This window comes from Myotis myotis, unplaced genomic scaffold (genome assembly GCF_014108235.1).
Source record: "Myotis myotis isolate mMyoMyo1 unplaced genomic scaffold, mMyoMyo1.p scaffold_m19_p_1, whole genome shotgun sequence".
Classification (NCBI taxonomy): domain Eukaryota; kingdom Metazoa; phylum Chordata; class Mammalia; order Chiroptera; family Vespertilionidae; genus Myotis; species Myotis myotis.
In genome coordinates, this window is record NW_023416313.1 from 128,816,760 (window position 1) to 128,840,830 (window position 24,071).

At 37.6% G+C, this 24,071-nt stretch overlaps 1 protein-coding gene and 1 pseudogene across 10 annotated transcripts in view; one reads left to right on the top strand and one right to left on the bottom strand.

Moving 5' to 3' along the window:
* Positions 1-3,287: 3,287 nt before the first annotated feature.
* On the top strand, positions 3,288-3,644 carry LOC118670260 (annotated as a pseudogene).
* Positions 3,645-7,274: 3,630 nt separating this feature from the next.
* Positions 7,275-24,071, bottom strand: part of WAC (WW domain containing adaptor with coiled-coil) — a 103,702-nt gene continuing 86,905 nt past the window's right edge. For 7 of the 10 annotated variants that reach the window (XM_036351993.1, XM_036352011.1, XM_036351954.1 and 4 more), the window contains 6 exons: positions 22,308-22,430; positions 20,983-21,131; positions 15,921-16,057; positions 13,884-14,070; positions 10,152-10,279; positions 7,275-8,750 (listed from right to left, as the gene is read on the bottom strand). In XM_036351993.1, the coding sequence (XP_036207886.1) occupies positions 8,681-8,750; positions 10,152-10,279; positions 13,884-14,070; positions 15,921-16,057; positions 20,983-21,131; positions 22,308-22,430 (794 nt within the window). In that variant the 3' untranslated portion in view covers positions 7,275-8,680. The remainder of the gene's footprint in view (positions 8,751-10,151; positions 10,280-13,883; positions 14,071-15,920; positions 16,058-20,982; positions 21,132-22,307; positions 22,431-24,071) is intronic. The other 3 variants (XM_036351983.1, XM_036351963.1, XM_036352029.1) reach the window with 1 other exon arrangement.

Consider the following 24,071-nt stretch of genomic DNA (forward strand, 5'->3'; position numbering starts at 1 on the left):
AATATAGTTTTATTGATTTCAGAGAGAGGGAGAGATAGAAACATTAATGATGAGAATCATTGATCAGCTGCCTCCTGCATGGCCTCTACTGGGGATTGAGCCCACAACCCAGGCATGTGCCCTGACCAGGAATAGAACCATGACCTCCTGGTTCATAGACTGATGCTCAACCACTGAGCCAAACCAGCCGGGCGTAATTTCTTTTTTAATTTTCTGAGGAACTTCCATACTTTTCATAGTGGCTGTACTAATTTACATTCCCACCAACAGTGCACAAAGGTTCCCGTTTTCCATAGCCTCACCAATTCTTACCTCTTTTTTGATAATACTCTTTCTTATAAGTGTAAGGTGACATCTCATCGTGGTTTCAATTTGCATTTCCTTGATGATTAGTGATGTTGAGTACCTTTTCATGTGTTTGTTGGTCATTCCTATGTTTTCTTTGGAAGAATGTCTATTCAGGGCCTCTGCCCATTTTTAAACCAGATTCTTTTTGCTGAGAGATACGAGTTTATCACATTCTTGTTTTTGTGTGTTAATCCTCACCAGAAGATATTCAACATTGATTTTTAGAGAGAGTGGGAGGGAGAGAGAAGAGAAACATCAATGTGAGGGAGACACATTGATTTGTTGCCTTCCGTACATGTCCTGACCAGGCTGGGGGTCATTCCTGCAACCAAGGTACATACCCTTGACCGGAATCAAACCTGGGACCCTTCAATCTGAGGGCTGATGCTCTATCCACTGAGTCAAACCGACTAGGGCCCTCATGTATTTTCCATATTAAATTCTTGTCAAATACATGATTTACAAATATTTTCTCCCACTCCATAGGTTGCCATTTTACTTATTTTGTTGTGCAGAAGCTTTTTAATTTGGTGTAGTTCCACTTATTGATTTTAGCTTTTGTTGCCAAGACCAATGTCAAGGAGCTTTTACCTTGTGCTTTTTTCTAGTTTTGCAAGTTTCAGGTCTTACATTTGAGTTTTTAATCCATCTCAAGTTAATTTTTGTGAGTAGTGTAAAATAGACATCCAATATCATTATTTTGCATATGAATATCCAGATTTCCCAATACCATTTATTGAAGAGACTAACCTATGTGTTGATTTAATTGGCATAGTAAATTAAATCTTTACTTTTATTTTCTATGCAACAAAGTTATTGATGTTTGCATAGTAGTTATAATTAGCCCTTTTACTGAATATTAATAATTTTATCTTTACTTTCCAGCTACATATCACTGAAAATCACAATTTGCCCTCTTCCTATCTCATTTTTATAGCTCATTTCTTTTTCTTGTCTAACTGCATTGGCTAGTACTTCCCAGACAGGATTGAAAACAACAAAGGTGATGGTCTGAATCTTATGGTACTGCTTCCAGTGTTTAATCATTAAGGATGATATAATATTGAGCTTCACATGACTGTTTTGTTCTCATTTCTCAGGCCTCAGATAAGGTCGTATCCTCAGGGAAGCGTTTTCTAACTACATGATCTAAAATCCCTCACCCTTATAGATTTGTAGATCTCTAATTAGTATGCTTTTATTTTCTTATAGCAATTATTTCTATATTTAATGTGTATTGTGTATATGAACTCTGAATTTTTTGTGCATTTACTTTTTGAAATTGTTTTTGCCTTCATTCAAATGTCAGCATCACAAAAGCAAGAACCTGATCTGCCCAGTGCATAGTACCTTTCTGACCAGTAAACATTGGACCTTCTAAAAAAAGAAAAGAATGCACTTATGCTTCCTCCCATCTTTTCACCACCTCCCATTTTATTACTTAAACATTTCCACATTTTACTATGCTATTATACTACATTTTCCATCATTCTGCAGTTGCATGTGTAAATTGCTTCCCAAACACCAGCAGTGTTTTTACTACCATTCTTTAACTTTTGTTTAGATTTTTGCCATTTTCTTTGAGATCTAGTGAGTGCAGTAAGTCTCTGACCCTTTCATGTTTTGGAGTCTCTGCTGTCTCTTATGTTTGAACAAGTTAGTAAGTATATTTGAGTCATAGTATATTTTCTTAGATATTTCTTAGAACTTAGACCCTGCTCCCTTATCTTTTGTTAGGAAATAGTGCTCACACCGGCATGCTTTTTCTCTTGCCTAGCTCTGCTTGTGAGGGCAGGTTGTGCTGGTTATTTGCTTGTTTGCTCTCAAGTTCACTTTTCCCCCTTTCTCAGCATTTCAGAGAATGTCACAAGCTTTCTTACTCTTTGGCTTCTGAGTTTGTTCTGCCAATATAAGCAGAACCAGGCCTAGGGAGGCCTGGGTTTCTCTTTGCTTCAAAAAGCATCGTAAGTCAGTGAGTGGCTTTATCTTTTACTTGGATCCACTTGTCCATGCTCCCAGCTCTCTCCTTTGCCTTCTTCCAGTCAGGCCTGCCTTAGTTTTAGCTTCCACCAGTTTCAAATTCCCTCCTTTTGCTATAGCCAGGAGAGTTCCATTTTCTGACTGGACCCTGACAAACTCAGGGGTGAATAGATGTGCTAAACTACAACAAAATTTTCTATCTTCCTTTTTTTCTCCAGCCACCACCTTTCAAATAATATAGAACAGGTTTGTGCTTCTTTCATATTTTTGATATTTGTGAAGGAATATTTTGGCTTTTTAAATACTTGTTAAGCATGGAGAATATCAGCTATCTGAACCTGCACCCATTATCAGTATTTTGCATAGCATTTTTGGAACTCTTGCGCTTGTGAAACAAGTATAGAGAGATATAGCCTGAGATTGCATTGGCATTTTAAGAATTGGAGCTCTTAAGTCATGATTTTAAAAATTATTTTGCCCAACTGGCATGGCTCAGTGGTTGAGCATCAACCTATGAACTTGGAGGTCATGGTTCAATTCCTGGTCAGGAAATATGCCTAGGTTGCAGACTTGATCCCCCGCGTAGGGTGTGCAGGAGTCAGCCAATCAATGATTCTCTCATCATTGATGTTTCTCTGTCTCCCTTCCTCCTTGAAATAAAAATTCATATATATATATATATATATATATTATATATACATATATATATATATATATACATGTGTGTGTATATATATATATATATATATAAAATTTTTGGAAAATGTTAATCTTAAATACAAAATTGAGTCATCTTACAGAGCAAATATTTAAATATTTTGGGTACATACTTTGTGCTAATTTCTCTAGTTGATGGGGATATATAATACACATGAGACAAAAATTATTGTCCTTGCTTCCTGCCTTTCTCATCTAAGGTAATAACCCTGAAACTACGTAAACAGAATAAGAAAATTATTATGGGTTTCCAAGATGACCAAGAAAAGAATAACGGTTGTGCCAAAAAAGGCCAAGGCCACGTGCAGCCTATTTGTTGCACCAACTGCGCCCAGTGCATGCCCAAGGACAAGGGCATTAAGTTTGTCATTCAAAACATAGTAGAGGCCACAGCCATTAGAGACATCTCCAAAGCAAGTGTCTTCAACGCCTATGTGCTCCCCAAGCTGAATGTGAAACTACATTACTGTGTGAGCTGTGCCATTCACAGCAAAGTAGTCAGGAATCACTTTCGTGAAGCTCCAAAGGGCCGAACACCTCCATTCTGATTTACACCTGCGGGTGCTGCCCCACAACCTCCACCAAAGCCCATGATGTAAGGAGCTAAGTCTTTAAGGAGTGAAGAAGAGTTCTCTGGGGGAAAAAATAAATGAAAATTGTATTTCAAAAAGAAAAAAATTGTGATCCTAACATACCCCATAGATTGATCTAATTGGGCAATTAACAGGCACCTTAAAACTTTTTAAAAAAATATATTTTATTGATTTTTTACAGAAAGGAAGGGAGAGGGATAGTTAGAAACATCGATCAGCTGCCTCTGCACACCTCCTACTGGAGATGTGCCCGCAACCAAGGTACATGCCCTTGACCAGAATCTAACCTGGGACCTTTCAGTCCACAGGCTGACGCTCTATCCACTGAGCCAAACCGGTTAGGGCAGGCACCTTAAAACTTTTTATAATGAGTTTTTGCCTGTCAATCTTTCATCTTCACAAAGGCAGAAAATTCGCCATCTCAGCCATTTTCCATATGATGGGTACATGCAGTACAAATGCTCTATTAGTGACAAATCTTAGAACATGATTCAAGAGTGTTTCCTTCCTATACTGTCCTAAAAATTAGTCAGAAAGGCCTGGTTGGATATCAAGGCATCATGTGAACCAAAGATACGGGATTATCAAAGCATCCTACTTTGTGAAACCAGGTCATAGTCCCCAACCCACACAACTGATCTAATACTGTCCTTCAGAAGCAGGGCCAGATCCTGCTGGTCCGTCTCCCCAAGCTTATTAATCAGAAGTAGCATCTTACTTCTGGTTGGATTACTTACTCCTAAAATGTGTTCACAGGAAGCTCTAATTATTACTGGTTCAGTTCATTAATCTTGCTTAAAGAGACCACATAATGCTAACAAAACAGATTTGCAGTTAGGTTTTGGTAACCAATAGTAAAATGCAACAACTTCTTAAAAGGAAATAAAAGCTGGTTGCTGTTCCTATCTAAGAGGACGACATCAAAACTTGAAAATTTTTCAGTAATCTTTGTAAATTTTCTAAATTCTGTATGTAGTTATTTAGTATTCATAATTCATTCAAGTATTTATGGAATGCTATGCATCACACTGTTCTTTGACGAAAACTACAGTGAAGGAATAGTGATGGTGTCCTTTTAGATGGGAGATCAGGAAAATGCTTCTTTGAGGTGACATTTGTGAAGAGACTGAATGGGTAGCAAGCTGTGCAAGTCTCGAAGAAAAGAACTTCCCAGCCAGGCAGGGAGAAAACACAAAAACCCTCAGGTGGGGGTACAATGCAAGTGAGAAACTAGAAGATGAGACTGTGGTGATATAATTTAGGGGATTAAACATGTAAACCACAGTAGGAGCTTTGCATTTTGTTTTGGGCATTAAATTACTGGCTTGTGAAAAGAATGTGACTAATATTTCACTCTGGTGGCTGTATGGAGAATAGATATGTGTGTGTGGTTGTGGTGCTGAGTTAAGGGTAGAAGCAAAAAGAAAGGTAAGGAGATTGTGGTAGTGGTCTGGCTCAAAGATGATTGTAGGTTGGATTGGAGTGGTAAACATGAAAGTAGTGAGAAGCTACAGATCCAAATACATTTTTAAGGCAGAGCTTATGGATCTTGATGGTTTAAATATAGGATGAGGGTGTTAGAGGGAAAAGAAATAGTAAAGGGTAACTCCTTCATTTGTGTCTTGAGCCAATTAATGAAAATGGGAATCCTAGAGAATAAAATCTGAAGCACAAATCAAGAGCTCTTTTTTTTAGAGAATTCGCAATGCTAGATCAAGTATCTGACTGCTGTTGAGAGCTCTGAGATCAAGACTAGATAACCTGAATAAAGTTGACCTTAAAGTAGGGTTCTTAAAGTCAAGAGCCTGGATGAGATTGCCCAGGCAGGCTGCATTTTAGGGCACTCCCGAAGTTCAGAAATCAAGAGGACAAATGTGAAGAGCAAATTAGAACAGGATCTAAAGAATCCCAACTTTTAAGCCAAAATTTTTATTAAAATACTGCAATTAAGAAATTATATTGCAACTGATACATGACAATTACTATTAAAAGTCTAGCAGTGATCTGATATTTTTTTAAATGCAAATTATGCATTCTAAGACTTTCAAAACAGACTATTCTGAAATAACCGCACAATATAATCAAAACATATTTATTACTTTTTAGTGTAATTTTGTACACTTCAGTACAAATACAAGATAGAGCCGTATTTACAGGTATTGAAATCCGTATATTCAAACCCCATATCTAAATACAGTAGTGTTAAGTCCTGATTTAAGTCCAAATCAGAACTTCAATATTTCTGATTTGCAGAGTGACTTACTTCATGCCCTGCCCCTTTCCCCCGGGAAATAATCCCTTAAAGCTAAGGCTGTTTAAACAGAACAATAGATTATTTTTGAAATGGGGTAACAATTCATTCTTTGCAAAGTTTTAAGCACCTCCTTTCCAATATATTACAAGTGTGAAATAGATATATAAAATTAGAAGATAAAATCATTCATTTGGGCTATTAAAAGCATGATGTCTTTAAAAAAGGGCTGAAGCATGGGAATTTTCAGGGTGTTAAAAATCTGGAAATACAGTCCAAGTTGTAAAATGAAAAGTTGATCTACATAGAAAAAAAATAGTAGGGAAACTGGTACTTCAGGGTAAAGACTTTCTAACAGACCCACCTTCACAAAATACATTTTATTACAACATAGTTTGAATATGTCCCTTTTAAAACAAAAATTAAAACCCTGAGGTTTCCTAGGGGCTATTCATATTTCCATTCCCAAATTATTTGAATCAAGGAGCCCACCAAAATGTGTATTCTCTGATATTATGTCTATTTTTAGAAACAGTCCCTGGTTACCTCAAGAAGGTTAGTAGCTGGACACCATGTCTGTATTAAAGTGCAATATTTAAAATAATTTTTTATAGAATAAGTGATTCAAATATTGTAAAAATAGACTACAAAAATTTTAATTTTCTGTGTTTAAAAATTCACCAGGAAATTTCAAACCAGGCATCCTTTATATGAGTTACCATCTGATCAGGAAACCTTTGCCTACCACATAGCAAACTGCTTACTTCTTTCCTGGAAATATACAGGACTGCATTAGTAAGGGTACTAGCTTAACATAGTTCTCTTCCGAGTTTCATTTACATGCACTAATCAAGTCCAGCAAATGATAACAATCTCATAGGTATAAACATTTCATGATGATAAAACTTATGACATTTGGTTCTTCTTACATTTTATGCTCAAGTTACAAAAAAAAAAAAAATCAGTCTCCAGTATAAGATTCTAATTCCTCTTAATAATACTGGAACATTTTTGTATTTTAGAAAATATCATCCATACTATCTCTTACAGTTTATTTTTTAAATATTATTGGAAAGGCTGAGCATTATCTTCTATACCTTAAATTATGCTTAAAGCAACAAGAGCAATTTCAAAATTTTAGTATCCCAGAATGTAATAACATTAATGTCTCACATCACAAAATAAGCCCTTGGTGCTGGCAGTTCTCTGAAAGCACATGAATACATCTGCCTCGACAGGAAAAAAAGGCTCTAAAATTGGATAAGATTTTGAAATTAAGATTTTTTTCTGCATAAAGAAACCCTTGTGACTTGATATAATACTGGCAGTGTCATGCTAAGGCCAGCTGACCAATATTTTAGCAGAGGAAAAAAAAAAAGCCAAGGTAATTTTATAGTAGCAATAGTTTCTTTTTTTATTTTAATATACTTTAGGAAAACAATATACAAAGCTGAGCTTCTCCACCATTTCCAGCTAACAGTAGGAAGCTCCAATTACACAAATTTAGCGTTTTGTGATGGCTAAGAACAGCAGTCAGCACCAGACTTGAACAGTTAGCTACAACACAAACATCCTTCAAAATGAAATGTCATAATAGCAAGACAGGTAAACCAGGATTTAACAAATGACAACCACTTGGGAAGCGACTTAATCATTCTTGTTGAATTTCATAGTTCATTAAATATCTTATACACATTTCCTGTTAATCTGCTTTAAACGAAACCTCCTTTAAGGACTTATTTCAATTAAGTATAAATATTCAACAAGAATAGTTCTGATAAAGAATCCCCAGGTAGTTCAAATTCTAATATGCATTTGACAAAAGGAAAAGAAAAATAACATTTTATTTGTTTTAACATGTTTATTACAACAGGTACAATTCACATCCGACTAGCTTTGTTTCCTCTTTCCCCTCCCACAACCATGTTCATTGGGCCATTTCCTTACATTTGAGCAATCAATGTACTTTCAGCACACACTCACGTCCAGCAGTACTTTTAGGTCCATTCCATTCTTACAGGGTGCAAATGGATTTCAATAATTTATACAAACAAGTGGGTTATGCTCAATCACTGCAATTTTAAGCTACTGTACACAGGAATGAAAAGATTATAGAAAAGTGCCATAGCAGCAGTGCCTTAAGAAAGGAGAAAAAAGAGGAGCCTTAAAAAATGGATAAAATCAAATCAAGTATTTCAGAGGGAAATGGAACACATCGGAAATGAAAAAAACATTTCTCTGCAAAACAAACGGAGAAGCACTGCTCTTGATCAGGTGCAAGTGTGGAAATAGTTGTTTCATGATATTTTGTACACTGCCCATATGGTTCAAAATTGTATCTCCTTAGACACAGATCGCCTGGCGCTTGCACTGAATTTCTGAAAATGCAAGATTTCTGAATGATAAATTAAACCCCCCCCCCTCCATTTTTTTTTCTTAAAAAAGCTAATTTTGCAGACAGGTTTACATGTAAAAGGCTAGGTATTTAGCCACCTCAGCATTAATTAGTTTTGGATGTCTAAGCTCTGTTACACATGGCTTCCCATGGCTTCACTCTACAAAACATATTTACAACGTGAAGGATACATCTACATTAAATCTACATTTCAAGGGTTTTACATCAATCTTGTCTCTTTCCCCTGAATCAACTCTCACAGACCCCAGTCCCCTTGTCATTTCCTTTGCCCAGCTTAACGGTCCAAAGTCTACTTAAATGCAGATCAAAAATGTTAAGATTGGGCAATAGATTTACAGTTCCTGTACTCAAAACCATGTGCAATTATTCACATCTTCAGACCATGAAGGAATTCTGATTTTTTAGCTTTTCAAGTTCCTTAATTTGTTGTCTCAAAAATAGTATCCTGAAAAAAATAAGAAGGCATTAGAACTGTGTAGTTGTCATATAAATGTTAACAGAAAAACCAAACTTCTAACAACAAAATTATCTTTTAAAAAAGGAGTAACTACTAGTTAAGACAAAATAATTAAAAACTGGTAAGCCTATGGTTAAGAAAACCATTAAATATATTTTACATAAGAATATATATTGCATAAGAATGACAAAAGAATATTTTCTAGTTGTCACAAACAATTTCTCAATAATTAATTTGAATATAAAGATTGATTTAAAACATAGTGTTTACTGTACCATCACACATACACAAAGGCAGCAGATATTGAACAAGATAAACCTATATTGAATGTTTTCTGGACTAAAATATAGTAAGTATAGTAATGATGGAATTAACTAAGTGCAACGAACTAATTGTTTGAAGAACAGTTCTCAATATAACTGTAAATTCATAAAAATGGAGCCAAGTCAAGTCCCACAGACTTGTATATTTAAAACAAAAAATAAAACCAAAACTCCACAGCTAATCAGATTTCCATAAACTTCATAAAATCTTTTGTATACTGGCTTGATATTTGACTGTGTACACTGTTTTAATACATCGCATAAGGAATAGTATAATTTCCTAAAAGCTAAATCATGTCTAGCAAGCCAAAAGGAAATTAAGCTTTATGTATGTTAGAGCTCCGTTCAGAGCAATATTAAGAGTAAAAGAAACCCAACTGATATTCAAAAACTGCCTCCACATATTTTAGAGATTGAGACATTAGATACAAACTCAATTTTTCCAAGTTTACTATAAAGCCCAACTTGGTATTTTACTAAATATGTCTGGTTTCAGGACAAGTTTAACTCTACCTTATACAGACAGGATGTGAAGCCATTTAAAGTTTGTCCTCAAGTTTGTAACAGGTGTTTAAAAAATGAGACAATAAGAGTTTAGGTGAAAACAGATATATGTCACTGAAGCAGCTGAAAATTATATTCCTACTGAAATTTCCAAGAATCTATTGATGATACAAGCATAATGTAAATAGTAGTTTGAAATTTCAACTGAAATAAATACCCTGGGCAATAGATAAGTCCCCTCAATTCAAGAGTGACCCTTTATAATTAGTTGCTGTCCCATTTCACTTTTTAAATAATGTATTACCATAATTTAGAGTTATAACACAAGAAAAAAAGTCTAATGAAGCCATGTGTTAAGAAAAATAAAATTTAGATGCCATTAGCACTCACTAGAAATAGTATTAAATTATAAAAACGTAAGTTATAGTCATATAATGGAACATGACACAATATAAAGAAACATTAAAGTTCACTTCTGAAATTTAAAGTTATATTTTCCAGTCTGACTTAAGATAGATAATTCTAAGAAACAACAACAAAAAAAGTTCAGCAAAAAACTTACCTTTGCTCTCTCAAAGTTGCTTGAATTTCACATACTCGGACTAAAGATCTTAAATTTTTTAATTCAGTACAAATTTCTGACATATGAACACTCCCCATGTTATGGGCTTCTTCTCGCAATCTTGATGCCTATAATTACAGAAAACCACATAAAATATAAATCACATATAAAAAATAAAACATTAAATTTTTGAGTAGAACTTTACACCAAGATTGCAGAATAATTATTTTCCTTTAAACTCATAGAAATTCGAGAGATTAAAAACAGCAGCAGAGTAGAACGATGCTGCATGGACATGCTCCCGGGAACAAGCTGGAATTACAACTGAAATATGGAAAGGCTTCCTGAATAATCAATGGAAAACTGATAGGACAGAACCCTGATACCCAAGGACTGAAGGTAGAGACCACATAGACACTGGTAGAAGGGGCAGAGACAAGAAAGGGCTGGCTAGGCACCCACAGACAGCACCTAAAGTCCCAGAGAGATATCTCAGCTGTGAGGCGGTGCCACTGAGAACTCTGGGATCTAATCCCGAAGCTGTGCTCCCCAGCAGAGAGCACCAAATCTGAGGAGGGTACCCACATAACATCTAGCTGTGAAAAGCAATGGGTTGCTATCTGCCAGGGAGTGGCAGCTTAAAGTTGGGGCACCCTCACAAAAATTCCCTGTGGAGCCACCCACCTTGTGCTCCTGCAGAGGGAGGATGAAGTGGACTGGAGCTGTGAGAGCAGAACCCAGGACTGGGAACTCGGGGGATAGAGCTCAGAAGGCAGACACCCCAAGTTTCCTGGGCTGAGTCATTCCCTCACACAGAGGAGGGAGGACATCTTTCCCACATTGACATCTGCCTTGCCTGGGGGGAAGACAGTTGACAAACCCTACTGGAAAACACCTTGCCCTGAGGCCACTTAAGAGATTAAAAGTAACAATTAGCCTCCAGACAGAAGCAACTGTCCCACCCAGTTGAAAAAACTCTTGCTACAACTGAGGACCACTGCCTGAGAGCAATTCAAGTTGAAATCCTTTTAGTCTGCAGGCAGAGGTTTTGAGTCTTTGCCTGATCCAATTAGTCAGAAACAGCCTTTAACACTGTCCTGCACTAAGAGATTGAGAGGTATAGAGAATCTAACCTAAAACATAGTTACAAACCCAAACAGACAACTAAAATGAGGAAACAAAGAAACGAGTCCCAAATCAAAGTATTAGTGAATTCTCCAGAAAAAGAGATAAATGAAGCAGAGATAAAAAACTTTATCTGAGAGTTCAGAGTAATGATGTTAAAAATGCTCAACAGTATGAAAAAAGATATAGTAACCAAGAAAAAAATAGAGATAAAGAATGACATAACACAAACAAAGAACACATTGGAAGGAATACACAGCAGATTAGGGGAAGCTGAGGATCGAATCAGTAATTAGAAGACAGAGTTGAAAATATCACTCAATCAGAGAACCAAAAAGAAAAAAAACAATTAAAAAACAAGAGGACAGTTTAAGGGAGCTGTGGGACAATGTGAAACATAACAATGTTAGAATAGTAAGTGTGCCAGAAGAGGCAGAAAGTGAGAAAGGAAGAGAGAAGGTGTTTGAAGAAATAATGGCAGAAAACTTCCCTAACCTGGTAAAGGAAAAAATCACACAAGTTCAGGAGGCACTGAGAACCCCAAACAAGAAGAACCCAAAAAGACTCATGCTCAGACACATCATAATTAAAATGCCAAAAATTAAAGACAAAGAGAGAATCTTAAAAGCAGCAAGAGAAAAGAAAACTGTTACCTACAAAGGAGTTTCCATAAGGCCGACACCTGATTTCTCATCAGAAACTCTATAGGCCAGAAGGGAATGGCATGAAGTACTCAAGGTAATGGAAAGCAAGGATCTCAGACCAAGATTACTATATCCAGCAAGGCTATCATTCAAAATAGGTGGTCAAATAAAGAGCTTCCCAGACAAAAAAAGGCTAAAGGGGTTCATCACCACTAAGCCAGCATTATAAGAAATGCTAAAGGGATTGCTGAAGGGATTCCTGACAAGAAACAGAAAGAGAAACCTAGCCATACAGAATTAAAATGGCTATAAATAAGTACCTCTCAATAATAACCCTAAATGTAAATGGATTAAATGCTCCAATTAAAATGTGCAGGGTAGCTGAACGGATACAAAAACATGACCCAACTATATGCTGTCTACAAGAGTCCCACCTCAAAACAAAAGACACACACAAGATGAAAGTGAAGGGATGGAAAAAATTTTTCCATGCAAATGGAAAAGAAAAAAAAAGCTGGAGTAGCAATACTCATATCTGACAAAACGGACTTTTAAAGCATCATGCTAAGTGAAATAAGCAAGTCGGAGAAAGATAAATATCATGATCTCACTCATTTGTGGAATATAATGACAAACATTAACTGATGAACAAAAATAGATCCGGGGGGGGGGGGGGGGGATATATATACTCGAATATAATAGAAAAAATTCTGTTATTTGCAGATTTTTAATATTTCCTACAACTTTTGTGGTATCCTATTATATTAGTACAGTTTTGGTAATATTATTATACTTAAAATCCTTTCATTTTTAAAATATTAATGTTTATTGCATGTAACATTATTATATTTAAAATAGTTCGGTTGGAATAAAAAAAAACTGAAATAAGTAAATCCACAAAAATGCTGGTGAATCTAAGGGGAAAATTATTTTCTTTAAAAAACACACACAAAAATGTAACAAAACAACTCTCATATAGTGGAAGATACTTAGAATAGTATAGCACTAGGATAGGATGACTCATGATTTGTCACCAATAAAAGATGCTGGGTCAGCCAAAGTTCAGGTATAATGCTGATAAAAAGGCCTCACTGTATTCCTGTATCATTATACACAACATACCTCCGTGAACTTACAGAACATTTCAGATGGGCAGTTACCTGAGAAAAGGGAGAAGCCAATGGCAATAATTTCAATGCCTTAAGTGCCCTCTTCCTAAAACAAAAATGTTTCTTAAATTCTAACAGCTTAGTCTAGTGGGAGAATCATAAGATTAAAACTACTAACAGGTTCTAAAATCATCAGAATGACTGGTTGAATGGAAAAAGCACAGTCCTTTGAGCCGCATCAATGGGGTGATTCTGGTATAATTTATCTGGTCTTAAGGGACTCAATGATAAAATGGGAAAACTCATTATATGCATTGGTTAGTGGTTTTGTTTTTGTTTTTTTAAACCTCATCTGAGGATACTTTTCCATTGATTTCTAGAGAGTGGAAGAGAGAGGGAAAGAGAGAGAGAAATATCAATGTGAGAAAAACACATTGATTGGTTGCCCAAACTAGGGCCCAGGCTGGGGAGGAACCTGCAACCAAGGTACATGCCCTTGACTGGAATTGAACCCAGGAGCCTTTGGTCCACAGGCTGACACTCTATCCACTGAGCCAAACCGGCTATAGCTGGTTAGCAATTTTAAGTGAAAAAAACAAAGCATTTGATATAGAACTAAATGCTTAGTACTTGATAATGGTAGCTACAATGATAATTATATTAAAATATTTTATGTTAAACCACCCTACAGGTAAGTACATACCAAATATTTTATAAAATAGACAACCTATTTAGAAATTAGTTGCTTTAAATATAGCTTGAATATAGAAGTCCAGATTAGGTTTTTTAAAAGAATTTAAATTATACTTTAGTTATCCAAAGGCAAAATATCTACTGTGAATCATGTAACATACCTGCTTCTCTGCATGATCTGCAGGCCATCCTTGAACATGTTTTATGAGATTTTCATTGAAATGTGCTGCTAGCGTAGGTGTTAATGAACATGTAGTTCGGGTAGATGAATTCTGTGGTACAACTGCTGCATTTGATGCATTACTGCCAGAAGTATGATTTGGACCAGGTGATGGACTTCTCTGGCTACTGGAAGAGAAAACACAATTGAATGTGTAGTATATCTACAAGCAGTTACTAGGTATCCTAGATATTGTCTGTTGATACCTTCTATTCAAGATATCCAAATACCTAAGAAAAATTTATTTTAACACTAGAGGCCCGGTGCACAAAATTTGTGCATGGGTAGAGTCCCTGGGCCTGGCTGGCGATCAGGGCTGATCAAGGCCTTCTGGCTGCCGGCTGGGGCCTCCCTTCCCCAGCTGCTGGCCGGAGCCTCTCTTCTTTCCACACCGCCCCTTGGTGGTTAGAGCATGTCACAGCAAGCAATCAAACTCCTGAGGGGACACTTTGCATATTAGCCTTTTATATATATAGAAGATGAACACAATTTAAAAATTCAAAGTACATTTATATCATATATTCCTCAATATACTTTTGCAGAAAAAAGCCCCTTTAAAACTAATGTCAGTGTCAAATTTAAAATGACAGTATTCTCCAAATTTGACAGCAGAACCGGATGACTTTGTATACTATAAACACTAATAAGAATGTCACTAAGAAATGGTGACACTTTTTTTTTTGTTTGCTTGTTTTATTAATCCTCACCCAAGGATATTTTTTCCATTGATTTTTAGAGAATGGAAAGGAGGGCTAACACTCTAACCACTGAGCTACCCGGCCATGGCTACATGGTCACATTTTAACAATTGTAGATACAATGCACATCTGAACATTATATCTTAAATACATGTAAATAAGGAGAGGAAAACATATATTGCTCTTGATTAACATCAGAAGAGTATTGAATCAGAGGGTGAAATAATGAGAAGCAAAATACAGGCATTTTATTGGCTAGCAATGAATTGAGTTTAGTGACAAAATAAGACCAAAAAAAGTAACACTCTGAGATTGGTTATCTTCTTTTAAAACTGTGTGGTTTAGGCTAGGTTTTAGGGTTATGGTGGTGAGAATAAAAAATTTAGTCACCCAAGTTGGTTATTTCCTACCTGCTTCACCAGACTTGGCTCTGAATGAATTTCAGTTATTTCCAAAAACTAAATCTCCCAAAGGATGAAGAGTTTTCATCACTGCGGATACTTAAAATAATACTGCAGCCTCTAAAGACAATTTAAAAGAAGAATTTCCCCAAAATGTTCTGAGCAATAGCAACATTGCTGGAGTAAGTAGACAGCTTCCCAAGGTGATTATTTTGAAGGGGATAACTCTCATTGGGATGTGTTAACTTCTTAAATGCTTGTTTAGAAAACAACAATAAAAACAACAGTTGAATTATTTTGCCACCTCATAGCAAGAAATAAAAAAAGGAAAATCAAATGAAAATCATTTAAATTTGTTTTTGTTCATTTAACAAAGGAAAGTGACAACACGCTACAGCTCTATATGACAAGTAATCCTTATAAGAGCAGTTGAAGCTAAGAGGAAAGCTTGACTAACACACACCATTGGCAACACTGGCCCAAGTTTTAGATGTGAGATTTTTGGATTCATCAATACACTCAAATCTAAAACTGCTATGAGGAGGTTAAAAATGATGTCTCATTTCCAACAAATAAAGTATTATATAACCATGTGCCCTCTTTGTACATGTATTAATTGTTACTCCCATTGTATTCTATTAAGTGAAATTCTAGAGAAAAGAGTCACCTTTCTCAAAATAATCCAGACTTTACTACACAACAATCTAATTGCTACAGATTGCCTTTGTAAATTTGGTAATACATAAAAAGAAGTTAGGCTATCCATGGATTCTTCCAAGATCAAATTCTATCATATATACATATTTATAATATTTGAACAATGCAGAATGCCATATTAAGGAAAACATAATGTTGTCTCAACACATAACATCAACTTACTTTGAGCGCTGAAGACTTCGAGGGGAAACAGGTTCATGACCTTGTGGTTTGTCAGCAGTTACAGGCTGCTGCTGTGTGGCTGATTGTGAAACTGGTCCTTGCTTAACGACAGGAGTAGTAACCTGAAATGTCAGAATCTGGTGAGAGAGACTTCTATCACAATGGCAAATAGCATGGAAATGAAATCAAAGCAAAAGTTCTATCAATAAAACTTCCCAGTTACATTCATTCTTCAGTGATTTTTAAGATAACAAGAGTTGTCCTATATAATAAAGAGATAATATGCAAATTGACTGTCACACACTCATACAAGATGGCCACCCCCATGTGGTCACAAGATGGATGGCAGGGGAGGGCAGTTGGGGGCGAGATCAGGCGGGCAGGGGAGTGGTTAGGGGGTGATCAGGCTGGCAGGCAGGTGAGCAGTTGGGAGCCAGCAGTCCCAGATTGTGAGAGGGATGTTCGACTGCCAGTTTAAACATCCGCTGGCAGTTGGACGTCCCCCGAGGGGTCCCAGATTGGAGAGGGTGCAGGCTGGGCTGAGGGACACCCCCCCCCCCACCCCAGTGCACGAATTACATGCACTGGGCCTCTAGTATATATAGATAATAGTCCTCCTGCCTATCCTCAGGGGATATGATCCAAGACCAGCCCAATGGAGGCCCGAAAACCACAGATAGTACCAAATTCTATATACAGCAGGTCCTCACATAATGTCACTGTGTTCATTGTCATTTCATTATAAAGTTGACAGAAATTTAACTCTTGTTTTATATCAATTAGCCTATGGTAAAAGTGGTTTCATAAAATGTTGCTTTGCTTAAAGTTACAGAACCAACTGACTGTGTTAAGCAAGGAGTTAGTACTGTTTATACTGCTTTTTCCTATATGTGCATATCTATGATAAAGTTTAATTTATAAATTAGGCATGTTGAGATAAACAACAATAACTAATAGAATAATTATAATAATATACTGTAATAAAAGTTATGTGAATGTACTCTCTCTCTGATAATTGAGATGGCTACTAAGTGACTAAATGGCCAGGTAATTTATACAGCATGGATATACTGGACAAAGGGATGATTTAAGTTCAGGGTGGGATGAAGTGGGATAAAGAAAGATCTCCTTAGGGAACTCAGAATGGGATGCAATTTAACTTATGAAATGTTTATTCCTGGAATTTTCCATCTAATATTTTTGTTTTTATTTTTTATTTATTTTAGAGAGAGAAGAAAGGAGTGGTGAGAGAAAAGAACAGAAAAAGGGAAGGAGGGAGAGGAGAAGGGAGGGAAACATTGATTTGTTGTTCTACTTATTTATACACTCATTGGTTGGTTCTTGTATGTGCCCTGACCAGGGATCAAACCTACAACCTTGGCATGTCAGGATGACACTCTAACCAACTGAATTACCAAGGCTCCATTTAATATTTTGAACAGCATCTGACTATGGATAATGGAGGAGAGACTTAACTACTTAGTTGTGTAAAGTGCTGTCATTTAGGCCCCCAAATTCACATAACCCTCCAAATCTAGGTAATAATCTTAAACACCACAAAATCTAGAGGTTAAAAAAACATAGAATGAGTTTCCAAAGGGCATACAGTTAGAAGAGAGTCAAGGTTTGAGACCTGAATCTAATTTCTTTATACAATAAAATGGTCATAAAATTACTTTCGTAGTATACCAGCATAAGAAATGAGTTCTCCTGATTTTGAGCCCAGTTTTCTTTTCAAGACACTGTGGTTCTCAACCTGTTGGTTCGCGACCCCTGAAAATACATCCTGCGTATCAGATATTTACATTACGATTCATAACAGTAGCAAAATTACAGTTATGAAGTAGCAACAAAAATAATTTTATGGTTGAGGGTCACCACAACATGAGGAACTGTATTAAAGGGTCGCGGCATTAGGAAGGTTGAGAACCACTGCATACCTCTTCTGATTTATAGTCATGTGCCTTGCATAACCTTTTGGTCAAGGAAGGTGCATATACTACAGAAGTCCCATAAGATAGTAATAGATCTGAAAAATTCCTAATGCCTAAGTGACATCTTAGCTCCTCAGTGGCCATCTTAACATCATAGCGTAACACATTATGTAAATATTTATGAAGAGTAGAACTGCCTAGAGCAGTGGTTCTCAACCTGTGGGTCCCGAAGGGGTCGAACAACCCTATCACAGGGGTCGCCTAAGACACATATATAATTACATATTGTTTTTGTGATTAATCACTATGCTTTAATTATGTTCAATTTGTAACAATGAAATTGGGGGTCACCACAACATGAGGAACTATATTAAAGGGTCGCGGCAATAGATAGGTTGAGAACCACTGGCCTAGAGTATTAAGTACAGTAATATGTTGTACAGGTTTTGCAGCCTAAGAATTGTAGAGGATCAGAATTTGTCGCCTTAAAATATGTCTAGCTGGAATTAGGCTTACTTTAGGCTAATTAATTTTAACAAACAGAAGACATGAGAGAAGCTCTGAAAACCAAGTAGAAGTTACCCTTTGTAAAAGGCATTTATATTTGCAAGGATGTTTGCTTCAGTGTACCAAGAAGAGTGACATGGTACGGAGCCCCAACCCACCTGATGGGCCCTGCTCTGTGAGTGACAGGGGGCAGTGCCCCAACCCCGATTGGCCCTGCTCTGTGCTTGACAGGGGGTGGCGCTGCAACCTCCCCATCAACCCTGCCTTGAGTGTGACAGGGGACGGTGCCCCAACCCCCCAATCGGCCCTACCCTGAGCGTGACTGAGGGTGACATCGCAACCTCCCAATCCGCCCTGCTCTGTGCATGACAGGGGGTGGCGCCCCAACTCCCCAATCGGCCCTGCTCTGAGCCCGACCAGGGGCTGCACCTAGGGATTGGGCCTGCCCTCTGCCACCAGGGAGCAGGCCTAAGCCAGCAGGTCGTTGTCTCCTGAGGAGTCCCAGACTGCGAGAGGGCACAGGCCGGGCTGAGGAACCCCCCTCCCCCTCCCGAGTGCACAAATTTTTGTGCACCCGGCCTCTAGTTATCTAATAAAAGAGAAACATGCAAATTGACCATAACTTCGCTACACCCCAAGCCACGCCCACCAGCCAGAGTGACTATATGCAAATTAACCCAACCAATATGGCGGCCGGCAGCCACGGAGCTGGAGCAAGCAGGAGGCTTGGTTGCCCCGGCGATGGAGGAAGCCAAGCTTCCCACCTGCCCTGGCTGTGGCCTCCTCTAAAGGCAACAAAGTTTCAATTATAGAAGATAAATAAATCCCAGATACCTGCTTCCAGCCAGCCTCCACTGGGATGTTGGGTGGCTGGGGGCCATGGCCAGCCTGCAAACAGCCATCAGCCCCTCACCCAGGCTGGCCACACCCTCATGGGGTGAGGGTCCCTGCTGGGGGTCTTGGCCAGCCTTCAAACAGCCATCAGCCCCTCACCCAGGCTGGCCCAGCACCCCAGCGGGACCCCCACCCTGATCTGGGACACCCTTCAGGGCAAACTAGCCAGCCCCCACCCATGCACCAGGCATATAATAAATGGGTAATATGCAAATTGACCCTAACAGCAGAATGACTGGGAATGACTGGTCACTATGACATACACTGACCACCAGGGGGCAGATGCTCAATGCAGGAGCTGCCCCAAGGTGGTCAGTGCACTCCCACAGGGGGAGCTCTGCTCAGCCACAAGCCAAGCTGATGGCTGCCAGTACAGTAGTGATGGTGGGAGCCTCTCCCGCCTCCTCAGCAGCACTAAGGTATCCGACTGCAGCTTAGGCCTGGTCCCCACTGGCAAGTGGACATCCCCTGAGGGGTCCCAGACTGCGAGAGGGCATAGGCCAGGCTGAGGAACCCCCCCCCGCCCCCGAGTGCACAAATTTTTGTGCACCGGGCCTCTAGTATAGGATATATTTTCATAAGATCTATGAAACACTGAATGTCCACTTATTTTTAAAAACAACTTGAAAAAATTTTTGCATGTAAAAAATTGATATAAGGGATTTGAAATGCTAATTTTGACAATTGACTGTTTTAGGTATCATTAATTGTACTCTTAGATACCATCCTGGGATAAGTTTTAAGCATTAAGGAAAGACCTAAAATCTGGCCTGCTATCAATTTCTTGAAATTGATATGTTTCAATGCACTTTTATGTTTAGGCTTTGCTTATGATTTTATTTGAACAAAGAATTCTTTGGCATGAAATTTATAATAGCCCATTGTTTTTACAACAACTAAAAATAATTTTCTCCTATATTAAAAGTAAAAAGGTCACATCTTATATATATATATATATATATATATAGACTTCCAGCTCTCTCAGTGTTTTCCTGGTGGTATGCTACAAAGCAAAGCATTAAGGTGACTAGGATTTGCTTATGAATTTGTGGGCAGGATGATATCGTACAATATTTGACTGCAGCATTGTAGAGTCCTGTTCATAGTCCAATAAGAACAGACCAGCAATTTTTAACTGCTCTAAAGAGCCACCCATGTACGATTTTGCCTGAACCAACACAGGCAGTATAGCTTAGTAAAATGTCTTCAGTATTCAGAGAAGACCTAGGTGTCAAATTAGGACTGTACAACAAAAACTAAATTTAACCAAAGGCTTAAATTTTCTTATCTTTTAATCGCGGCAAATATTCGATTCTCATGATGTGAGAGTTAAGTATAATATGTACAAAGCTCTTAGCACAGAAACTGACTCATGTCTGGAATAAAAGTATGGGGGAAAAGGCATGGAAAACATGTTTTCTCATATCTTTTAGAGTTTGAAAATTCTACAAATATTAAGTCAATTCTTAGTATACCCTTCTTTATCCTGCTCTCCATGTCACAAATCCTAAAACCAATGAAGAGAAGTATCAGTGCATAAAAGTAGCACAGATGCAATTTCCTTCTCCATCCTTTAACTGAGATTCTAACCTGCATCTATTTATACTTACCTGTCATTCACTCCACTTCATTCTCCCAGTGCTTTTTCTATAATATAGATTCTAAAACATTATTAAACTTGTTTTTCCAAAAGTTTCTTTTCTAAATTTCCCTCAAAGGCGACATACCTTTGGTTGCGATGAAACAGGAGGAGTACTAATCAAAGGTTTGATAGGGACTGTGTTAGTTTGAGGTGTGCTTATTCTTGGAGACACATAGGATCTTGGGGATGATGCATCAGACGTTAAGGACATTGGAGACTGATTAGATGGCTGGGCTGCAAAAGAATGAAGCAGTTAAGTTCAAATAAATAACATGTTTGGAGGAGAACTTTGCACCTCTCTACCAGCCCCCCCCCACCTCGCCCAAACCCCCCAGAAAACACTCACCTAAAAAAGTCAGAATGTGAGATACTCACTGGGCCATATTGACTAAATGAGCTGTGTGTTACACATTAAGCACACACCCAGTGTTGCCCTCTATCTAAGGCTAGAGCAAGAAGGTAAGGCTGGACCTATTCTCACATGGAAGGCATCCTCACCATTCTTATTTCTTATTCTACATTTAGGATCTATTCTCCCCTTAGTCCCCTGCTTCACGAGGCTAACTAGAGGGTTGTCAAAGTCTTTCCACTATTATACTTCAATTTTAGACCAGTTATTCCTGCTCAATTTACTAGCTTTTTGAATTTGGGATGGGGGAGAAGTCAAAGTGACCCTTTTATTTCTCTTTTGTTCCTGTATTTATCTCTTTCCATTAAAAAACTTCATGAAGGCCCTAGCCGGTTTGGCTCAGTGGATAGAGCATCGGCCCAAGGACTGAAAGGTCCCGGGTTCAAATCCGGTCTAGGGCACGTACTTCAGTTGCAGGCTTCTCCCTGGTCAGGGCGTGTGGAGGAGGCAACCAATCAATGTGTTTTTCACATCGATGTTTCTTTCTTTCCCTCTCTCTTCCACTCTCTCTAAAAATCAATGGAAAAATATCCTTGGGTAAGGATTAAAAAAAAAAAAAAACTTCATGGGGAAGAGGGATAGCTACTTAAAGGCAGGACTTGAGCATTTCTGTATCCATAGCAGAAACCATCTAACAGGAACTTGAACTAAACTTCAACTCTTAAGATACACTCAACATTTCACAAAAATTGAGGGCATATCATAATTTACTTTCAGCTTTGGAATAAAAATATCTCATCAACAACATAAATTCAGCATGAAATATATACTATTTCATAGATTTGATAGCAATTATTGTAAGATGTCATATCTTGCTTCATCTAAAAGAAAGTAAATAAAAATACTACTCTATAGTATAGTGATGGGAAAAAAATCAAGTATAAAGTAAAACCATTTATTGTAGCAAATCAGCTCAAAGACTAAAAAAACAAACAAAACAAAAACCCGCTAATAATCCCAAGTGAAGATACAATGCTAAAGATATCTAAGACTATGAATACCTTGTGTAGAGAGCTGAGCAGCTTGAGAAATCAGAGAAGTTATATTGAAAGCTGATGGTCCAGCAGTAAGAAACTTATGAATTATAGACTGCAACGATGCTTGTGTCACAGCTGCTGTAAGAACTAAAAACATATTGTGTCATAAATTCAAATAAAACAGAGGCAAATGCAGCAATAGTAACAACTTGAAAATTAAAGAATCTAGAAAAAACTAGAATGTTTCAAATTAGAACTCTCAAAATAAAAGTCAATTATATAAGAGTAATATAATGGGTCTAGAGCAGCTGTGGGCAAACTACAGCCCACGGGCTGGATCCGGCCCGTTTGAAATGAATAAAACTAAAAAAAAAAAAAAGACCGTACCCTTTTATGTAATGATGTTTACTTTGAATTTATATTAGTTCACACAAACACTCCATCCATGCTTTTGTTCCGGCCCTCCGGTCCAGTTTAAGAACCCATTGTGGCCCTCGAGTCAAAAAGTTTGCCCACCCCTGGTCTAGAGATATGAAATGATCTGAGGCAGGGGGACAAGAAATTTAATCAGTTTATAATAAAGGAAGAGTAGTTTCCTTCACATTAAAATTCAGATATTCAGTTCAAGAAAATTCTTCTATGACACTTTTTAAAAAACAGTAAAATGAGTATTCACTGGAATCACACTACAACAGTATCCACATGGAGATAAAGTATGAGTATGTTACTTAGAATTAACTGGATAAATGTTAGCTATTTACTAAAATTGCTTTTTCATACAAACTTGACCACTAAAACCCTACATCAATACCTACTCCAACAATCTTTTAAAAGTGAATATTAAAAGGACTAGAGGCCCGGTGCACAAAATTTGTGCCTGGGTAAGGTCCCTAAGCCTGGCCGGCGATCAAGGCCGATCTGTGGGGCAACCAGTGGGGCGATCAGGGGGCCCTAAAAATCAATGGAAAAATATCCTCCAGTGAGGATTAAAAACAAAACAGCTAGGCACTTAGAAAAGCCATGTTTTCCAAAGTATAAGAGCTTTCATTATTGCCATTTTCAATGCCATAATTTCTTCAAACTGTTTAAAAGGCCCTCTTTGCCTACTAAAAATGTCACCTATCAAACAAGAGAATGGCATGGTTACCTTAGAGAATAAAATGAAAATACAGAAAAGTTGAGGGCAATAAGAACATAAATCAACAACTATCCTGAGATAGCTTCATTTCTAAGATATAGAAAAACTTTAACCATTTAACATTACTATTAAATATTTTATGTCAAAATGTACAGAAATATAAAATTCTGCAATGCTCTTAAGGACTTAATGTTTGAATCTGAATTGGTTTACAAATTAAAAGTACATATACTTTTATTCAGACTTGAGATCACTGCCTAAAAACTTTAGCATACTGAAAAGCAAAGTTGGAATTAATACAATGAACTAGGAAAAAGAGCAAAATGTTATTCATTACCTCCCTTTACAAAATTTGTTCAAGTACTGTAAGAGTTCTTACCTTTTAAGTAATTAGCATATTAAACATTCCAAGTAATTATTTACCCACTAGAGGCCCAGTGCATGAAATTCATGCACTTGGGGAGCGGGGGAGGAGAGGCTCTCAGCCTGGCCTGCACCCTCTCGCAGTCCAGGAACCCTCAGGGGATGTCCAAATGATGGTTTAGGCCCGCTCCCAGCGGGAAGCAGTCCTAAGCCAACAGTCAGACATCCTTAATGCTGCTGCACAGGCAGGAGAGGCTCCCGCCACTGCAGCTGTGCTCTCCAGCCGT